The following is an 18,934-nucleotide window of genomic DNA, read 5'->3' as shown; positions in this document are numbered from 1 at the left end:
GATATCTCTCTAGTATTGAGGTGCCCAGAACTGGACACAATACTCCAGGTGTGGCCTCACCAGTGCTGAGTACAGGGGCACAATCCCCTCCCTACTTCAGCCGGCCACACCCCAGTAGAGTTTCATGAACTATGACGTACATGACAGAAACATATATTTAAATAATTCTAGCATTTTAGACAATCACCTCCCTACTTCAGCTGGTCACACCCCAGTAAAGTTTCATGAACTATGACATACATGACAAAAACATACATTTAAATAATTCTAGCATTTAAAAAAACATTTTAATGGCCTGTAATTTAAATAAAACTACTTAACTTTTTTCTCAAGACTTCCTCGAAAATATTTACTCATCAGTGCAATGTGAAAACATTTGAAGGAAAAGTAACTAAACCGGAAGGGGCAAAAGCATCTATGAAGTGAAAACATTTGAAGGAAAAGTAACTAAACAGGAAGGGGCAAAAGCATCTATGAAAATCCAGTGCAAACCTGAAATTTCTCCAGTATGAAAATCCAGTACGATTTTCATACTGGAGAAATTTCAGGTTTGTTAATTCACTAGTCAAAATTCATTGAATAAGAAAATAAATGGAAAGCATATTGCTCCTTCTTCCCTAGAACAAGAACGATTGCACTTCATCTCACCAAAATTACACCAGAATCACGCAGGTATAAAAATACCTTCTGAACAGCAGAGGTTTTAGGCTATTTATTTGGCTCGCATCTTGTTTGACTTCAATTCATGATGCCTTGCTTGCCCACAGCAGACATACAACGGTGTGCTGCTCAGCTCCCTGCCAGAAGCAGTCAACTGCTTTTCTTGAAGGGCAAACTCAACAGTTGTGTTTGCTGCAGAGTTCGGGTCAGGGCCATAGCTGGGCCACGGCCAGCACCCAGTTTGTCTCCAGCACTAGCACACTGGGTTCTCTTGCATCCCCAAGCCCCTGGGCGCACAATCATCCTTTCCCTCCATTACCATGAGTGATATAAGTATCTCTGTAGCTAACTGCAAGACAGACATCTCATTATTTTTGGGCGCTTTGAACTGAAAGATGACAAAAATTAATAATTGTGTCTTGGTACCATAGGAGCACCACAAGAAGCTCAGAAAAACCAGTCAGATTATGGGCTGTGCAGCGTGTATGCGGCAGTCCCATCCAGAGGATGCTATCGTTAAGAAGCGTGCACATGAGCTGCTCTGTAACAGTCCACCTGGGGACAGGTTTTTCTACTTCTCAGCGTATCCACAAAGCCCACGTGAACTGCAGTTTTTTTCCTGGAACACTAGCCAGATTTTTGTTTGAGTGACGGACAATTAATTTTACAATGCACTCTGCTGTTTGACAGGAAAAAGCCACGCAGCTTTACTTTGGATGTGAAATACTGCAATTGCAGGGCTATAATGAGACCTGTTAGTCCCAACACATACAAGCATAACATGCTTTTTTACCTGCTACTGCACGTATGCCTACATAGAACTAAAACAGCATCTGTAAATACATTGTGCTTTAGGTTCAGACTCCATCTGGCAACATGTCTGCATTGTAAATACTCTCAGACAGCTCTGAAAGAGGGTGTGATGGATTGCTACCATCCCAGGCTCGACTTCTGTAGCAAATATGGATCAGATGTGTCTGAGCCCATACTTTCAGGCTTGCAGAATATCAGATTGGTAAGTCAGTCTTAAAGGCAGGCTTTCTAGGTAGCATGGACAATGTAATGTGAATTTCAGGTTTCCTACAGAGCCAGTTCTACATATGATAAACCACCTCACTCAGTACCTTGTTTTCATTGAAATTAGCGATGACAACTCCAACGAACAGGGTCAGTCCAATCATGCAGCCAAGGAATACAAAAACATGAATGTAGATTCCATGGATCTGAATAGACAAAAATACGATTAATCGTTAAAACAAATCAAAGTCTGTGTTGTAGAATTCAAAGACTCTGATGTGTTTCCTTACCGGCCCAACACGATGAATAATAACATCTCTGACTTCCACCCAGCCTTTTAATGAAAGAACTTCAAATAGTGCCAGCATTGCATTCCCCACATTGTCAAAATTAAAATTCCGAGGATTTGCCCTGAAATGCAGTACACAAATAGGTGTAACTTCAGCAATAATGTTGTTCTTTCTATTTGTTACCTTGATTCTTCATAGTCTAACATTTAAATGCCTTGCCATGTTGGTGTGAAAGCCTCTGAAATACATCATTCAAAATTCTGTCTCAAGAATAACAAAACAAAGGCAACAGCAATAAATATGTACAGCCTAATTTTTCCTGATTCCTATTTATGTTTTATTTTGCTACTGATAATCTGATTCACAGTAATAAAGCTTGTAACATGCTGCTGCATTTTAGTGGTTTTTTTCAATGAAATTAGCAAAATAAAGCATTCATGAAAAATTGATTTGATGGCATTGCCCAAATTCTAAAATAAATTTACCTGAAGGAGACCAGTCTCAAACCCACATAAATGATTCTGACTCCAAAGTCAGTGAGATTGTTTAGAAAATGTTGTTCATTATTTCATTGGGAACTGATGGTCTAAAGCAAAACTTAGTGAGAGGACATCATATCTTCTTGGCTTTCCTATATCATATGCTCTGACCTTTTGTATCAATTGTAATTCAAGAGGATGTATCCAGCTGAACATTAAAAGTACCCTCTTTGGGCTAGGTTTGCACGTTGCTCTGCCTCTGTAACCCGAGACAGATATGCCAAGGAGTCCAAATAATGTTTAAGAATTTATAAGGTAAATAGTTGCATTCCAGAAGAATTGTTGTGTTTTGGTGCTTCTGAAAATCCAATGATTCAGTGAAAAAGACAGCTCTCAGATGTAGATACTTTTTAAAAATGTTGTCCTTATACTGACATCTGGCTCTTGAAAATCTGGCCTGACACAGCCAACAGGTGGTATAAATGTCCTTGCAGTAAAACATTTTTCTTCAATAACAAAACATTCCCCCAAGTTTACAGTTATGCTGATTAGGACAGCTTTTGCTTATTTCTGGATGAAGCTGAAGAGGATTGAATTTGCTTACTTGAGGAAGAATTTCTCTGAAGCATACAGAAACAAAGACTTCTGCAGATGTCAGAGTTTCACTGACTATTCAAATCACAGCATATTATTTCATTAGTGCAGGATGGCTCTGAATTTACCAGTGCTGGTACATCCTTCATCCGCGCACACAGACAATTAAAATAATTGTGGCTGTTTAGCTGATTTTGCAAAATGCCAACCAACTTAAAAATATAAACAATTAGAGAGGGGGTTTTGCCTGTTCAGGTGTTGGGAAATATTAAATGGACTTTATCAGAATACTAATGATAAACATTTTTTTACTGCATGAGGTAGACCACAAGGATTCCCTGCACTGGAAACAGAAAGAAGCTGCTAGCTGCCATGGTTGATGGCCATAGAAGAGAAAGACTGATTTTAGGTACGACTTGATTATTGTTTTTTTGTTGTTAGGTGAAGGCAGGTTGATTTACATTTCCCTTTCTTCCCATCTTTTCCTATTTATTCTTAAGTTCTGTTGTTGATGTGTGGCTCTCAAGATGTCTTCATAAAAGTACTAAAGCATAATTAAGTTATAATCTTGGTTCAAAACAGTAACTCCCACTGTAATAATAATCAATTCTAATTCCTATCTAGGTTGAGCACCTCCAGCTATTTTTTTTCCTTTCTGCTTTATGAATAGAGTAGAACAGCAGGGTAAGTCCGGAAAAGTGTCATATATCTGGCCTTTTACTAAATATATCAGAATTTTTAACCTTTGTATCATTTGACTTACAATAAAAACCACCCATCAACAGTTTGATGCTATGAGATTTGAGCCATTTTCAACATCAACAGCTGAGTTTTTGAAGAAAGATAGTCCAACGTGTAGTAACTCACCAGACTCGTGGCACCCAAAATCCAGGCTTTTTCTCTCCAGGTCTTAACTTTAAATTGAGATTTTTGGAAACACTTACATTTATTCTGAAGATGCCATGACAATCTTCCTGTAGTGAAATAAACCATAGCCTGAGATTAAATAATGGCCTGTTTGAGATGCCAAAATGCCAGTACAGACAGCACATTTGCCATCATGGGGAGGCAGTGTAAGCAGAAATGGTTATTTACAGGTCTGGGATTAATAGTCATGGACCTTTACCCAAAGAAAAAATCAATTTTAGGAAGGATTCAAAAAACTCTTTCTCTTTCCAGGACTGAGAGCGCTTTTCACTTTGCAAGACTATCCAGCGTTTTACCTCTTTCCTAAAGACCACTGCTCTCTTTAGGTGATGATGAGGCTTCTCCAAATGGAGTAAGAAACACCATTAACTTTATGTAAACTACGTAGCATTCCCAATATTTTGGACTTGTGGCAGCCTAACCTGTTTTTTAGCTGCTGACCTAGGAATGCAAAGGTATCACGGTTAATTCCATGTGACACCCAGTCCTTTGCAGATAATACAGCAAGAATTTGACAGCTTTTTCAGACAGCCCCAAATATTTGTATTTGCTTTACTTTTTTACAGTAAAACCCAGCCTTACCCTCACTCCCTCAGGGCTTTATCACCATTCCCTCCATCATCCTGCTTCTGAACAAGAAGGTGCCCAAGATCTCCATCTCTCAGTTGATAGCTCTGATTGCCTCACTGGCTCTCCCCAGCAGGCACAAAGAGCACAGCACACTATCATTTCAAAGCAGGAAAGCAGTTCTTACCCTAGAGATGATATGTGGATCATTGCATTTAGCCAGTTTTCCAGCAAATAGCTGCACTCCAAAGCTTGCGAAAACAAGCATTAATGTCAGCAAAAGAATAGAAACCTGTGAAGATGAAGTTAGACATGTCAAGGTCTCCTCCTGCAGACTTGAAAAAGGGGATCAGATCCTTCTGTGAACTGCCCAGAGGATCATTTTGTTGTATATGCTTGGAGACAAGGCTTTTATGACTCACATGTTACTTAAGGTTCTGATCCAGTAAGCTGGTGCTTGTTATAATTCATATTATTATTACTATTAACATCTAAGAATTGTAGATAAGGATAAACATTTTTGCACTCAGTGTGCAACCTTGCTAAATTCTGCATGCACAAGAACTGCCATTCACTTTAAGGAGAACTCTGCAAATACTAAAATATGTGCTGCTTCTGTTTTGCTGAATCAGGCTTTACTACTAATTAATCTGAGTAAGCCAAGATATTTAAATCCAGGATAGCTACAATAAAGATATGTAAATGATGATGTAAATATCTTTAATAGGGTACAGTATCTACGAGAAGGTAACTAGCTTTATAATTTTTGTCCTTGTTCTCTTACTGCCTACAAATATTTGGTAGCTTATCTCTTTATAACAACCTGACCTAATACAGAATTTTGCTCAGGAATAAAATGTCTGTTGTTTAGGCTGACAAGTATCACTTAGGGAAAGGTTTGTCCCAAAACAATAGATAGGGTTCTGATCAAGCAATCACAGGTTCTATTATTATTATTATCATCATTATAATTATTACTAAATTATATTATTATTATCACTATAAATGAATGCTCATTATCATAATAATAAAAACAATGACATAAAAATGAGATCCAGATCTGTGATGAATAACTGCGTTGTCTCTGGTTCCCTCTCAAAAAACTTCAAAGTTTACCGTTCTAACAGAGTTTTATAGAAACCAGGTTTACTTTTGCTCTTGCAGAGCTGCCATACTCTACTTCTCATATTCCTTCCCCAACTAGAACTGTGTGTAAGGGGTAGATTTTATTTCAGTAGTCCTCCTATGTAATTATGGCCAAATACATACTGAAAAAATAATATAATTTATAAAAAGAATTATTACAACAGCTTTTAAATCTAAGTGAGCTACTTATATTCCTAGTTTTTAACCTGTTCTGTGGTCATCTGCAATGATAGCTACAATGAAAAGTAAACAGACAGCAATGGAGAAGGGAATAGAAAACATAAATCTTATAGCAAGATGGTATCTTATTACTCCTCGATACCTTCTTTTTAAGAACAAGAACAAAACAATTGGCACGTACCAAAAAGATTTCCTTAAAACCACTGAACAGCTCTCGCACCACTTTCCTCATCTGAGGGACCAGCTTGAAAATCCGAAGGGGTCGGAGGCAGCGGAGCACCATTAAGAGCTGAGCTCCCGATTTGGCAGGGACGTTCTGAGGCATCCAGCACAGGAATATCAAGCTTACCTGGAGGAGACAGAGCAGAAAAAGGCAAAGATGGATTAGGCTTACAATGCCATACTTGACATAGACACAGCACAGAAGACGTGTTATATAAATATATAAATAAATACTTCTCTTCCTTAAAATTAAAAGGAAGTAAGGCAAAAAAAGCCAAATTTAGAAAAAGGAGTTGGATCTCCTGTGCCTGGATGATTGTCCTAACTAATGGGCATCAGCTTCAGCCTCTGTCTTCCCCTTTGACTCAAAAATCTATTTCATTCTTTTCAGCAGATGGAACAGTTCCAGAAGAAGAAATCAAATTGACTGATTCAGAGCAGGGACATGAACTATATTCCTGGTGCAGGCAGCATCATCTTTCTCCCCGCTTATCATTTCAAACACAGATTCTATCCTGAAACTGAGATATCCTCACCTGCAAAGTCTGTTAACAGTTTTCTCACCAGTTTTTCCTATTGCTTTGTTACAGGCATAAGTAGTTTTGTCACTGTGGTTTTGTCACACAAATATTTGGAGGTGTTGTCAAGCAGCAATCTTGACAGATTACTATTGATTATAAAGTCTGTTAATTACATCTTATATTTTTTAAAAAGTATTTATAAAGCCAATGTTATTGGGGGACAGAGGTATCACAAAGAGGTAAGTGCACAAAACCTAGATGATCAAGCTGATATCATCAATATGATTTAAAACATAATGTCATCTGTTAAAAACAGCAGTAGTAAAAGACAGCCACCCCAGCAAAACAAAATTTCCCAGTGCTGCTCACTTCCTTCCATATTCTTTTAAGACCACCACAGGCACAATTGGAATAGCCAAGCTACATCACCTAAATTTCCCTTCAGACAAGTGGAGGGATTCAGGGGAATTTCAAGAAACTAATCCACATAGTGATTATGCATACTACAGTAGGAGTTTTGTTGAAGTATGCATATTTTTATTTATGCTAACAATGGAATCTTTGATACAAATTGATCGTGACAAATTTTATGCAGCACATCTGTCTGGTGGATTAATCTCTGAAAGATTTAATCTAAATCCATCAAAGCCATTTTGCTTAGTAGTTTCTTCAGTTAGAAAATATTTCATACTGTATTATACTGAGCACTGGCTTTGACACATTCTGTGGTGTTTATTGTCACATGTGAAGGGGAAACGGACGCCGTTCTCTTGTATTTGAATGGAATGCAAGAAATTTCCAGGGGACAAAGAAAACAGAAGAACAATTTTTTCCTGAGAGCCAGTACTGATAGGTATGGAATATAGAAAGATGATGGTTTGCTTTCTTTCTGCCATAGCAACACCAGCAACAACGATGTGCCCTTCTGTCAAATGGCAGAGGCTTTTCAAACATCTTCTATTAAGCAAGAGAGCTGTCGAGAAGGTAGGGAACAATGAACAGCTAAGAAATACATAAAATAAAGATTCTCCTGCAACAAAATATATAACAAACACTTATAAGCCAAAGAGATCAAAATTAAGACCACTGCAGAAAATTCCCATAAATATAAAAACTTACAAGATATATAAATATGTCCATAACTCCTCCAAAGTCCCTAATAACAGCTGTTGGCGTAAAAAACAAGCCATCTGCCATAATCTTCAGATTAAGCTCAATGCTCATGAATATTACAAAAACATATTCAGCAATCTGAAATTCAAAGCAGAGAACAGTCATCGTTTAGGAACAGGCAGTGGAGAAAACCAAGGTGACTGTGCTTCGTTAAATGTAAAGTGGTTCACTGACAGTACCTGGAGTGTTGGAGCATGCATAACTCTTCTAAAGGGGGATTCGAACATCATGGAAATGCAGGAGCATATAGTAACAATGATCATGACCCAGTCCAGGTAAGTAACCAAACCCAGCAAGTCACTGTGAACAATACATAAGGATAACCATTACAGAAATTCCAAGAGTGCTGTGTCCCTTGAATTGTGTCTACACCACAGTTAAGCGCTTTCCGGTGAAAAATAAATTAAGCTGAGGAGAGTCAAAGATTTCAGTATTTCAGAAATGCGTAGTAAAACTAGGGAAGTTACATGCAAGTGAAGAAGAAAAGCCTGATTAAAAAAATCCTCTTCCTATTCATCCTTCTCCCCAACCAACTCCATGGAAAGAAAACCCTTTTTTGAGGAGAAAAAAACAAATACACATGTGCATGCACACATACACACATACATGCATGTGTGCGCTCACACACTTATACTGCAGGCTTATGTGACCAAGCAAAGTTACTTTTGCAGTGCTTACTAAAGCTGATGGTATTTGGTATTTTTCACAGCTCCAGTAACAGGATCTGTTTTAGAACTATAAAAAGAAAAAAAGATACAGTCATTTACATTTTATTTTAGTCAGCATTATAATTACACCATGCATCCATCACCCCTTTTATCTTGGCCAAATTTTAAATGTCTCTATAAGTTTCATTTGATTCTATGCAATTTTAATCATAATATCAACAGAGCTAGTATCACTTTAATTCATGGTCTACCTGTAATTCCTCTAATGATTCTTTAAAGCGCTATCTTTTTGGGTCTTACTTTTGTAAGCCAGGGATAACTCACTATTGAATTTTATGTTCCAAAGTGCTTCCTCAGGAGTTCTTTTACAAAACCTCTTGGACCATATCCTCAGCTGACACAAAAATCATCCTTCTACAAGTGCTATTTCTTTTATTACTTCTTCAATCATTTTCTGATGAACATTTCTAGATTCTCCATATCTGAATTTTCCTATGAAATAGCTGTGCTTCATCTACTGTACCCAAATACCCATTAGGCAGGCAAAGAGAGTGAGAACCACTCTGTAAGTAATAAGCAGATATCCAGGTGACACGAGTTAAGTTCTTGCTCCAGCAATTATTTAGCCTTTTTATGCAAAGCAGAATAGGTTCAGCAGGAGAAACTACAGGACTCTTATTGAAGAAGCTTCCCTTGCCCCAGTGGTTTTACCTACCACTTTTTACCTATCTTTTGAATCCTTTCAGCAAATCATGCTGAGGCAGGACCTGCACTGAGGCATCCTGTATCCCATGTGAGGGATCTGGCCATTGGGATGTGAAATTGCCATCGCTTCCTCAGTGAGCTTAAAGTGAAAAATGGACTGACCTAACTTAAAACATTACCACCAGAAGAGATTTCATGATTATGAATTATAAAAATGCAAGATGCACAAAAGGAGAACAAGAGGCATCTTCGACAGGCCAGGTTCACCTACTTACACCAATCAGTATAAAGAATATACTAGTTTTGGTGCCTTTCCAATGAACCCACTGACTTTTGTGGCTTTTTAAGCTCCTATCTATTCCCCACATTGTATACAGCAGCATTCCTCAGCCTTTTTAACTAGAACAAAATATGCATCCTATCAGTTTGAAAAAGATGTCTAGAATATCTTATTTGGCAGGCTGGGTGGGACAATGAATAAAGTAGGTAGGTTTTAAATAAACAAAAAAATGACTGTTTAACAAAAGCAGTTTGCTCTTGTAGTAGCAAACATTTTAGTTAACTGTCGATAATATAAATATCCTGCTACCCTCAGGCAGTCCACAATGCTAAGAGGCACTGACACGTATTTGACACATGGATGGTAATGCATGTTTGTGTGTTTTGTTTTGCTGTTTTAATTTGCAACTGCTTCATGGACCAGTGAACAGCAATCAAGTTAGCAACTGCATAGAAAAGTAGGCACCTAACTCAAGGATGTGATTCTACATAGGTGGGAGAACACTTAAATATGGGTATGGTAAAACTGAGTATCTACCCTTCCTGTTGCTCTACCTAAAAGTAATTTGCTGAAGGGCACAGAGAAAATTAATAGTAAAACAGGTGCTAAAACCAGGTTTTCCAAGTGCCAGGCTCATAGCCTTGAGCTATCTTCTGTCTTACACTGTCTGTCTGCGAGGTGACATGCATTAACCCTCCAAAATTAGAGTACCAGTCATAGACATAGGTTTAAAAGAAGAGCTGTAAAATGGTCTTATATCAAGCTGCTTGTGCTCTCAGCTCTTCTCCTTTTATCTCCCACAGCTGAACACTCTCTCCCATTCTGGGTCTCTAATTATGGGCTAAGGATTCTTCAGGTGAGCATAGTGGGATTCATTTCTCTTCACCTCTTTCTATTCTTTGAGTAACTGTTGCAGTATAAAGATTTCCCACCCTATGATGAGGAATAGGAAGGAAATAGCAAGCTGATTCCCCAAGGGTGTGAAAATGGGGGTATAACACATCCCCCTTTCCTCTCAGAGTCTTGTCCCATCTCAGCACCGCACACTGCTCAGACATCTCTGCCCCTAAACAGCATTTTATTGCTTCCTTTCCTCCAACAGCAAGACTATACACATCATAGGCAACTGACTGCCAGCTCGTGTGGTGACCACGTTATATGCAGTTTCTCTTTCAGCCTACGTTAGATCTAGATTTCTGAGGACATGAATATGACCACTTGTCTGAACCAACTGTTGATATGGAATCAACTTACGCATTGAAGCGAGCGCGTACCACCACTCGGCAGAAATTCCTGAATCTGTGCTCACGACCAACTATGAAGAGTGGTTTATCAAAATATGGATGATTCTCTCGCAGCTCCTCCTCTTGGACTTTCCTTTTGAAAGACAGAACATTAAAATATTAAGTGATATGCATTATATGTGACAAAAATATCCCTTATACTTCATTATTTTTTCATTGTGACTCAATAGTTTGCACTTCATCCAGAGAATACTTAATTCAGAAAAGTGTGCACTCAGACTTTTGATTTTAAATACCTTTTCATTTCAGCTTGTTCTTTTTTTTCTTGGATCATCTTTATCTCACTGTCTTCTCTCTGTGCATTTCTGTATCTCACTGTGTTGGAGTGCTAGAAGCAAAATGATTCCTTTTAAATGAGGTCTGTGGTTTGGTTTTTTTTTTTAATGTTTCAGATGAAAGCAAGACACGGTATTTTACATAGAAAGATTCAAATGAAAAATCTTTATTTCCAAATGCACCGCACATCAACTCAGTCAAGCATATTGTACAGGATTTTCTCTCTGCAGCACAGGGCTGCTTATTTTCATCAAGGTTAATTTCAGGTTTAATTTCATGCGTGAAGTCCCATCCAATGCAACTTTTAACTCGAAAAATCGCGTAGGCTCAGCCGATCTCTCTGAACTGGAATGAATACCATCAAAGTTACTAAAGGCAAAGACTGGGGAAAAAAAAGGCTTTCGACACCCTTTTCAGCTTCATGTGCTGCATGTGCTGCCAGGCAGCCAGTTGTGCAGAACACAGGAGGCAGTGACTGCAGAGCGTGGGGAGGAGGGAGAGGGAGGGAGGACGCTCGCCTGAGCTGATGGGGTTGAGGGTACCTGAGTATTACTACTCAGAGTATTACTGAGTATTACTACTCAGAGTTAAGTCAGCCTTCGGAGCACTCCTGGAGGGGTAATGCTGGGTGTTACTACTGGACACAAGCAAAGCCACAGTCACTTCAAAAGATTAGTAACCTACAGCTTCTTCCTACCACCGTGCAGCGTAATTAATTAATTACCCCTTATGCAGTTGTTTTTAAGTTTGAAGCGCATCTAGAAAATGACTGCTATAGTTTGGAAATGGAGGGACTAATATTGCCTCTTGAATATTCATAGTCACAGAGATCCACAAAATATCATTATGGATTTGCAGAACTGAAAATGCCCTTAATTGCATGAAACTATGCCACGGTGAAATCCCTGACTACTATTCTCCCTTTTAGTCTCCGTCCTTTTGTCTGACAGTTCTAGTGTTTGAAAAATATTGTTAAACTTCCATTGGAAATTTCGAAATGTTGTTTTGCCAGCCTGAGTGATTTGTGTTATTCCAGAGTAAGGCTTTTTAAGGTGTCCTGGGCAGCAATTGTTGTGTTCCTAATGTAACATTTACAACACAGTGAATCTATCTCAGCAAGTGTTTCAAAATCACTAAGTCCCTCAGTGAAATAAGCAAGTCAATTATTTTGAGGATAATTCTAATGCAATTACAGTATTTTTTTTATGACTCCATTTTAAGATTTCAAAAGACAAACTGTAGACAAGATCATAGATAGACATCAGTCTTACGCAAGCTTTTATTACATAGTATATATTCTTATTTCTTATATTCTCAAATTGAAATCATCATTTCTGTGAGGACTTACATCTTGAGTTAACGTTTCAAGAGATTTTCCTCTGCTGATCCGCTGGCTGTTGGAACCATGTCTCAGTGACCTGAAACAATCATAATCAATTTAACGATACATCTCAAGATGAAATTTTGACCTTTATAGTATGGCCATTATAAAGCACTGCTCTCCAGCCACCCACTATCTCAAATTCTTATCATTTTTCTCTTGCTAACATCAGAAGCTTATATGTTCTTCATTTGTTTTCAGTCCGGTCTAACATAAGCCAATTTCTTTCCTTCTGATGTTTAAATTGATAGCTTTGTAGTTGGTGAAGGAAATGACATTTGAAATAAAAAGGCATTTTTTCCATTTATACAGTACAATGAATTTCATTATGGTTACAATGAGGAATGTAGAATTCAGTTCTTTGTACAAGTCATTTCAGTTTTTCACACGTTAGGTATTGCTCAAATTTAATTCCTTTCGTCACCTTTATTTTAAGAATAATTTTAAACCGTCCCTTCTGACCATGTTTACCTGCGTTCTTGTCGTATGTGATGCTGGACACTAAGTATTGACCTTTCCTTTGCAGGCTGCCCCTCAAAGGATCCGCTCAGCATGCGTTGTCTAGTGCAGGCCCTATGAAGAAATACAATGATAAGGACACAGAGTTTTCAGTATAAATGATAATTTCTGAGGTAGCATCTTCAGAAAAATAAGCTTGGCTTTCTGGGAAGCAAGTACACAGCTTATTGGGCAATAACAATAAAACAAAAATGGACTTTCCAGGAAAACATATTTCCAAGGCATAACTGGTCATCTGATGAACCTTCTCCATGCCTTAGTATGGCCCATCTTCGAGGTTTTCTTTAGTTTGCTGCAGAATTTATGGTCCCTGAATACTTCATTAAGTGTGGAAAGGGTCAAGCAATGCAGTAATCATCAGTAAAATCAGCTTCTCAGCAATAAAGAGGGGAATAGTACAAGTACAGCTGTCATTTTCGGGCAGCTCCCTTTCAGGGCTGTAGGTGGCAAAATATTTAGGTACACACTCAAGAATTACATCATATCTTTGAGTGTTCTTCTATGTAACTGGGACAATATATGGTTTGAAATGAAAAGCTGCACCTTGCTGATATCTTGCAGAATGAAATGTCTGCTCTCTGGGAATACAGTGAACCTGCAACATTTTGTTGTGTAGGTTTTTTCACTTGTTTGCTCATTTGTTTCATTTTGCTTTTGCTCAGTTCTGGCAAACACAGTATTTTGGCAGATACTAGTATTTGTTGCTTAGCAAGAGTGCTACAGCTAAACAGAGCATGCATATCTTTATTTTGCTGGCTACAATGAAATGGATTTGCTTAAGAAAAAGAGTTTTCCACTAAGAGAGCTCACAGAATTCTGCTGCTGGCTGAAAAATGGAATTTCAACTTTGGAAAAATATTTTAACTTTTCAGGAATGCTGCAATTTTAAATTTACATGGTGCACAACGTATTGCTCATTTTGTACTACGCAATCATTCAGAAAAACTCAAACAAGACCCAGATGGTAATATTTCATACTTTTTAATGAACCGAATTTCCACTTTTTATCAAAACATGAAAAAAACAACATGCTACTGGAGTGACCATTCTATTCACCAGTCGACTGTAAGGCTTGGATGCTATTTTTGATGTCATGGGATGATCATGCTTGACAGCAAAAGGCATCCCAGGCATATTTTTTTCTATTAGTTTGCTTTTCACTGTTCTTCGCTGTTTCTCCTTTTGGATTTAAACACATCAATGACAGGAGTAGGGATCCAAAGTGAGATCTAGAAGAAAAAAAGAGAAGCTTAGAATGCTCATCAGTGGCATCACTGTCTGTCATACTAGCATGCTAGAAAAAATGCATTGTGCTATACTCATTATCACATTAGTTTACACTACACTGAACTGAAGCATCATGTCATTTAAGAAAATTACTGTGTATCTTATAAAGCACAGGTTATGTTACATAAATCATGAACCTTTTAATATCAATGGATTTTAAGCATTATGTTATGGAGGATGACACCACATAGTACTGTCAGAAGACAACAGATATATAATTTGAATATCTGTGCAATTTCCCTGTAAAATTAAAAAAAAAGGCAAATAAAAATTATTTCCTAAAAATAGATCCTACCTAACTCCACTAAAATTCCTGGAAAGATGATGGAATGGCTTGTTCGGATGTCATCTCAAAGCATATGGAGGAAAAGAAAGCTATCAGAAGTAGTCAACACAGATTCACCAAGGGGAAGTCATGTCTGACTAACCTGGTAGCCTTCTATGATGGAATGACTGGATGGATAGATGAGGGGAGGGCAGCGGATGTTTTCTACCTTGACTTTAGCAAGGCTTTTGACACCATCTCCCACAGCATCCTCCTAGCTGAGCTTAGAAAGTGTGGGTTAGATGAATGGACAGTGAGGTGGATTGAAAACTGGCTGAAAGATAGAGCTCAGAGAGTCACGGTTAGTGGCACAGAATCTAGTTGGAGGTCCATAACAAGTAGGGTTCCTCAGGGGTCAGTACTGGTACAGTCCTCTTCAATATATTAATCAATGATCTGGATGAAGGCATGGAATGTACCCTCAGGAAGCTTGCTGATGATGCAAAACTGGGAGGAGTGGCAGACACACCAGAAGGCTGTGCTGCCATACAGCAACAACTGGCCAGGCTGGAGAGTTGTGCAGAGAGAAACCTAATGAAATTCAACAAGGGCAAGTGTAGGGTGCTGCACCTGGGGAGGAATAACCCCCTGCACCAGTACAGGTTGGGGGCTGACCTGCTGGAGAGCACCTCTGTGGAGGAAGACCTGAGAGTCCTGGTGGACAACAGGATGACCATGAGCCAGCAATGTGCCAACAAGGCCAATGGCATCCTGAGGTGCACCAAGAAGAGTGTGACCAGCATGTCGCGAGAGGTTATGCTTCCCCTCTACTCTGCCTTGGTGAGGCCCCATCTGGAATACTGTGTCCAGTTCTGTGCTCCCCAGTTCAAGAAGGACAGGCAACTGCTGGAGAAGGTACAGCAAAGGGCTACAAAGATGGTTAGGGGCCTGGAGCATCTCTCTTATGAGGAAAGGCTGAGGACTTGGGTCTTTTTAGTCTGGGGAAGAGAAGACTGAGGAGGCATCTGATAAATGCCCAGAAATACTTACAGGGTGGGTGACAGGAGTATAGGGCCAGTCTTTTTTCAGTGGTGGCCAGTGACAGGAGGTAACAGGCACAGACTTGAACATAGGAAGTTCTTTCTAAAAATGAGGAAGAATTTCTTTACTTTGAGGGTGGCTGAACACTGGAAACTGTAAAACTCTTAGTGTCCATAATAAAATAAAACATTAATTGCTTGAACAATATATTCTTTACCTGACCAATGACTGAGATGTCTTTGATTCTTAATGGTATTATAAAATATGCTTAACCATATATCCTACAGAATGGGTATGCAGAAAGGGAAGCACCTGTAGAAAGACTGTAGGGATTAACTATGATCTCTGCCTAAGTTAGATTCCTAAATCCGTAGTTAGAATTTATACTCATTGTCTCTCTCACAGTAACTCTGGAAGCCCTGCAGCTCCTACTGAGGTCAACAGTGAAATAATGAAATGCCAGTTGTATAGCACAGAGATCAGAAATTGTTATTAAGTAACTACAAAGAAACTTTTTGTATTTTCAGAGACAAGGATGCTGTGCTGAAAAGGCCGTGGTGACTTTTGACAGCCTCTCTCCTGGCATCCTCCACTTGATGGGAATTAGTGCCTTATTTTTCCTTGTATGAACTCTTAGTAAAAGCCATGCTTTCCTTTCAACTCAGGAACTGGGTATTTTTCAGCTGTTTAGGCACTTAGAGTTGCTTATCTTCAGGGACTTTTGAAAAAGAAGGCAGGTGCCACGAAGTTTTCAGAACTGCAAAGCTTTCAATTTCAAAATCTTTAAAGAACTTCAGTAGCATTTGACTTGTAGACGTGTATACTTATGTGCTTGCCCTCGGTGCCTACATGTGAGCTATGGGTCCAGGCTTCCCTCATAATCAGTTGGAGACACAGGACTCAGTTAAATTGATTGTACAGAGGTGGCTAGTGCCATCTGCATTACCTTGGAGTATTTTGCCTTGTTTCCAGCTGCTGCTCCAGCAGGGTATGGGCCTCTTATAAATGACTGTCTTACCTGCCATACTTAAGAGGATGTCTTGGACATCCTCAGGCAACTCATATGTTATTAGATGTCCATACTTGGGCAACTTCATTGAACGCTTGGTTAAATAATTTAAATAATCATGTTTGGAAGACATTCAAGTAATCATAAGATGGGCATCAAAAGAAACTCAAAGAACTCACTTGGCTGGTATTGATTAGACCTCTATCAACTTGATGACAGTTTCAACATTTATGTCACAGGCAGATCTGGTAGTCTGGAGGTGAATCTCACACCTGGGGCAATCACTGTGTCCCAGTGTTAAAAATTTAGTGGTTTCCATATTAAGAGTTCAAAATAAATGTTTTCTTGACGTCATACATCTTCACATAACTGTAGCTGGTCAGAATCTTTTGACCTTTATTCAAACAATGGAGAAAAAATTCCCCTTTTTTTTGAAGCTCAAATTGCACTTCCCATCTTCCTATACCACCTCTATGAAGTACTTGATAGGTTCATGTTCACTTGTGGAGGAAAGAGGAAGTTATGAAGCAAAGGAGAAGAGACAAGAAATCTGTCAAGCAGCTGAAAACTACATGCTCTAAATTTACCTTGAAAAGCACAAATGGAATAAAATAAATCTGAAAATGAAAATGTGATTTGCCAGGTTATCAGACAGCCAGGGTACAGGTTAAGACCATACAGAATAATACTATATTGGAATACTACATAGTTTGTATTACCTGCAAGCAATTATGAGGTCCAAAGTTTTGAAGTCTTTGAAACTCTTTCTTCTTTTGGAACCTCTGAAAAATAAGTAGTGAGCAGAGTGTTCAAGTAACATTCTTTGAGCTAATGCAAAATGTTAAATGCTTTGATCAATACTTCAAAATACTATACCTTTAACGAATAATATGAGGTCTCTTGCAGACGGTATGTATATGGCTCACTTCTGGACTTCTTAGGAAGGCATCCACTTCACAAAAAGTGTTTATTCATCGTCTTGCATCCCAGTATAACACTGATTTGTTGTTTTTCTGTATTATTTTAATGAGTGAATATTTATGTGTTCTGTAGTAACTGCATAGTTTACTGTGCACTTTTGTTCTTGTTCTCCCTGAAACACGCTCACACTGAAGTCTTAGCAGTGAGGTACGCTTCAGTAAAACACACAATTATCAACAGGATCCAGCACTGTTTTCACTATGACTCTCAATTCTTCCTAAAGCTTTCTATGGTCTCATTATACTTCCATCTAACTTGGAAAATATAGTTAAATGTGACAACCTAAGATTCATGATCAATCCACATGATGGGTGTCCTAGTGTTTCCCTCTTTCATTTTATAACTTTAATTCAATAAGGCACTGTTTGAATAGCAAGAAAAAGGCACATTTTCACCACAGCTATACTATTCTTCTGTGCAAAAAATAAACTATTTTTTAAAGAAAACTAAATTTGGCTGGCAAACTAAAATGAAGTACCAATGCAACTTGGATAATTCATGGTTTTTCTTCTCTGTGGTTTTTTCTTCCATCCCTGTGTCTCTGAAGGAAAAAACAAATAGTAGCATATTTTCTTCAGTGTCTGCTTGAACTACGGTAGCATACTTTCTTTCCTTTAGCTGTTTTGTATACTCATTGTCATTCTTACTTTGCTGTTTCAGCTTTTCCTCTATCAGATGTTTGTGTAACAATTATTTTCCTTGGATTACAGAAGAATCGATAGAATCAATGGAGAAGAAGGTACCTCAAAGGAACCTCTAGTCTCTCAAAGCAGGATCACAGTGGCTTACAACACATGACATCCAGACAGTCTTGAGAGAGCTGGGCTTGTTTGTTTTTGTGAAGAGGAAGTTAAAGCATGAGGTTAAAGTCTTGTTACTGCAAGATGACAGAGCTGTGAGCAATGGTCAGAAACCGTGGCTTGGAGGATTTGGACTGGACATCAGAAAACCCTCTCTCAAGGCTATGGTAATGCAGTGCTGGAACCAGAGCTGATGGAAGATGCAAAGCTCTTCTGGTTCAGGGTCAGCAGTAGTCCTACTTGAAGTGGGCAGTTGGACAAGAGGTTGAGTTGCCATCCCTGTTGGTATTTAAAAGATGTATAGATATGGTGCTGAGGGTTAGTGATAACCTGGCAGTGTGAGGTTAATGCTTGGACTTGATGATCTTAAAGGTCTCTTCCAATCAAAATGATTCCATGATCCCATGAAAATCTGATCATCAAAGTTCCATTGTGACCAAAACGTCTGTGTTCCTGTGATAAATGAACTAATGAAAATGTTTGCTCATACTCTTATGAGAGGTGGTGTATTAGTCTCTAGAGAGAATTTATTCAGAGATTAACTTTACAACTTTCCTAGAGGCACAGATAATTTCATTTCTTGCTTATTTGAATATTCAGAAAAAAATCATTGTATTTTGCAGAAATGCTTCTATTAAACGG

The 18,934-nt window shown here is 38.5% G+C and overlaps 1 protein-coding gene and 1 long non-coding RNA gene across 3 annotated transcripts in view; both read right to left on the bottom strand.

Moving 5' to 3' along the window:
- NALCN (sodium leak channel, non selective) overlaps positions 1-18,934 on the bottom strand; it is a 251,707-nt gene that overhangs the window by 25,768 nt on the left and 207,005 nt on the right. For both annotated transcript variants that reach the window (XM_014944224.1, XM_014944225.1), the window contains exons 19-30: positions 12,862-12,963; positions 12,358-12,427; positions 10,970-11,061; positions 10,684-10,806; positions 8,455-8,511; positions 7,956-8,076; positions 7,723-7,854; positions 6,042-6,209; positions 4,722-4,826; positions 3,908-4,014; positions 1,968-2,088; positions 1,785-1,883 (exon numbers count right to left, since the gene is read on the bottom strand). In XM_014944224.1, coding sequence (XP_014799710.1) covers positions 1,785-1,883; positions 1,968-2,088; positions 3,908-4,014; positions 4,722-4,826; positions 6,042-6,209; positions 7,723-7,854; positions 7,956-8,076; positions 8,455-8,511; positions 10,684-10,806; positions 10,970-11,061; positions 12,358-12,427; positions 12,862-12,963 — 1,297 coding nt within the window. The remainder of the gene's footprint in view (positions 1-1,784; positions 1,884-1,967; positions 2,089-3,907; positions 4,015-4,721; positions 4,827-6,041; positions 6,210-7,722; positions 7,855-7,955; positions 8,077-8,454; positions 8,512-10,683; positions 10,807-10,969; positions 11,062-12,357; positions 12,428-12,861; positions 12,964-18,934) is intronic.
- Positions 14,042-17,279, bottom strand: LOC106889319. Its single transcript, XR_001412286.1, has 3 exons — positions 17,231-17,279; positions 15,512-15,604; positions 14,042-14,138 (listed from the first exon to the last, which is right to left on the bottom strand). It is a non-coding gene; the product is annotated as an uncharacterized LOC106889319 (long non-coding RNA).

Source organism: Calidris pugnax, unplaced genomic scaffold, assembly GCF_001431845.1.
Source record: "Calidris pugnax isolate Ruff unplaced genomic scaffold, ASM143184v1 scaffold69, whole genome shotgun sequence".
Lineage (NCBI taxonomy): Eukaryota > Metazoa > Chordata > Aves > Charadriiformes > Scolopacidae > Calidris > Calidris pugnax.
The sequence above is the reverse complement of the archived record's forward strand: the minus strand, read 5'-3'. Positions and strand labels throughout refer to the sequence as shown.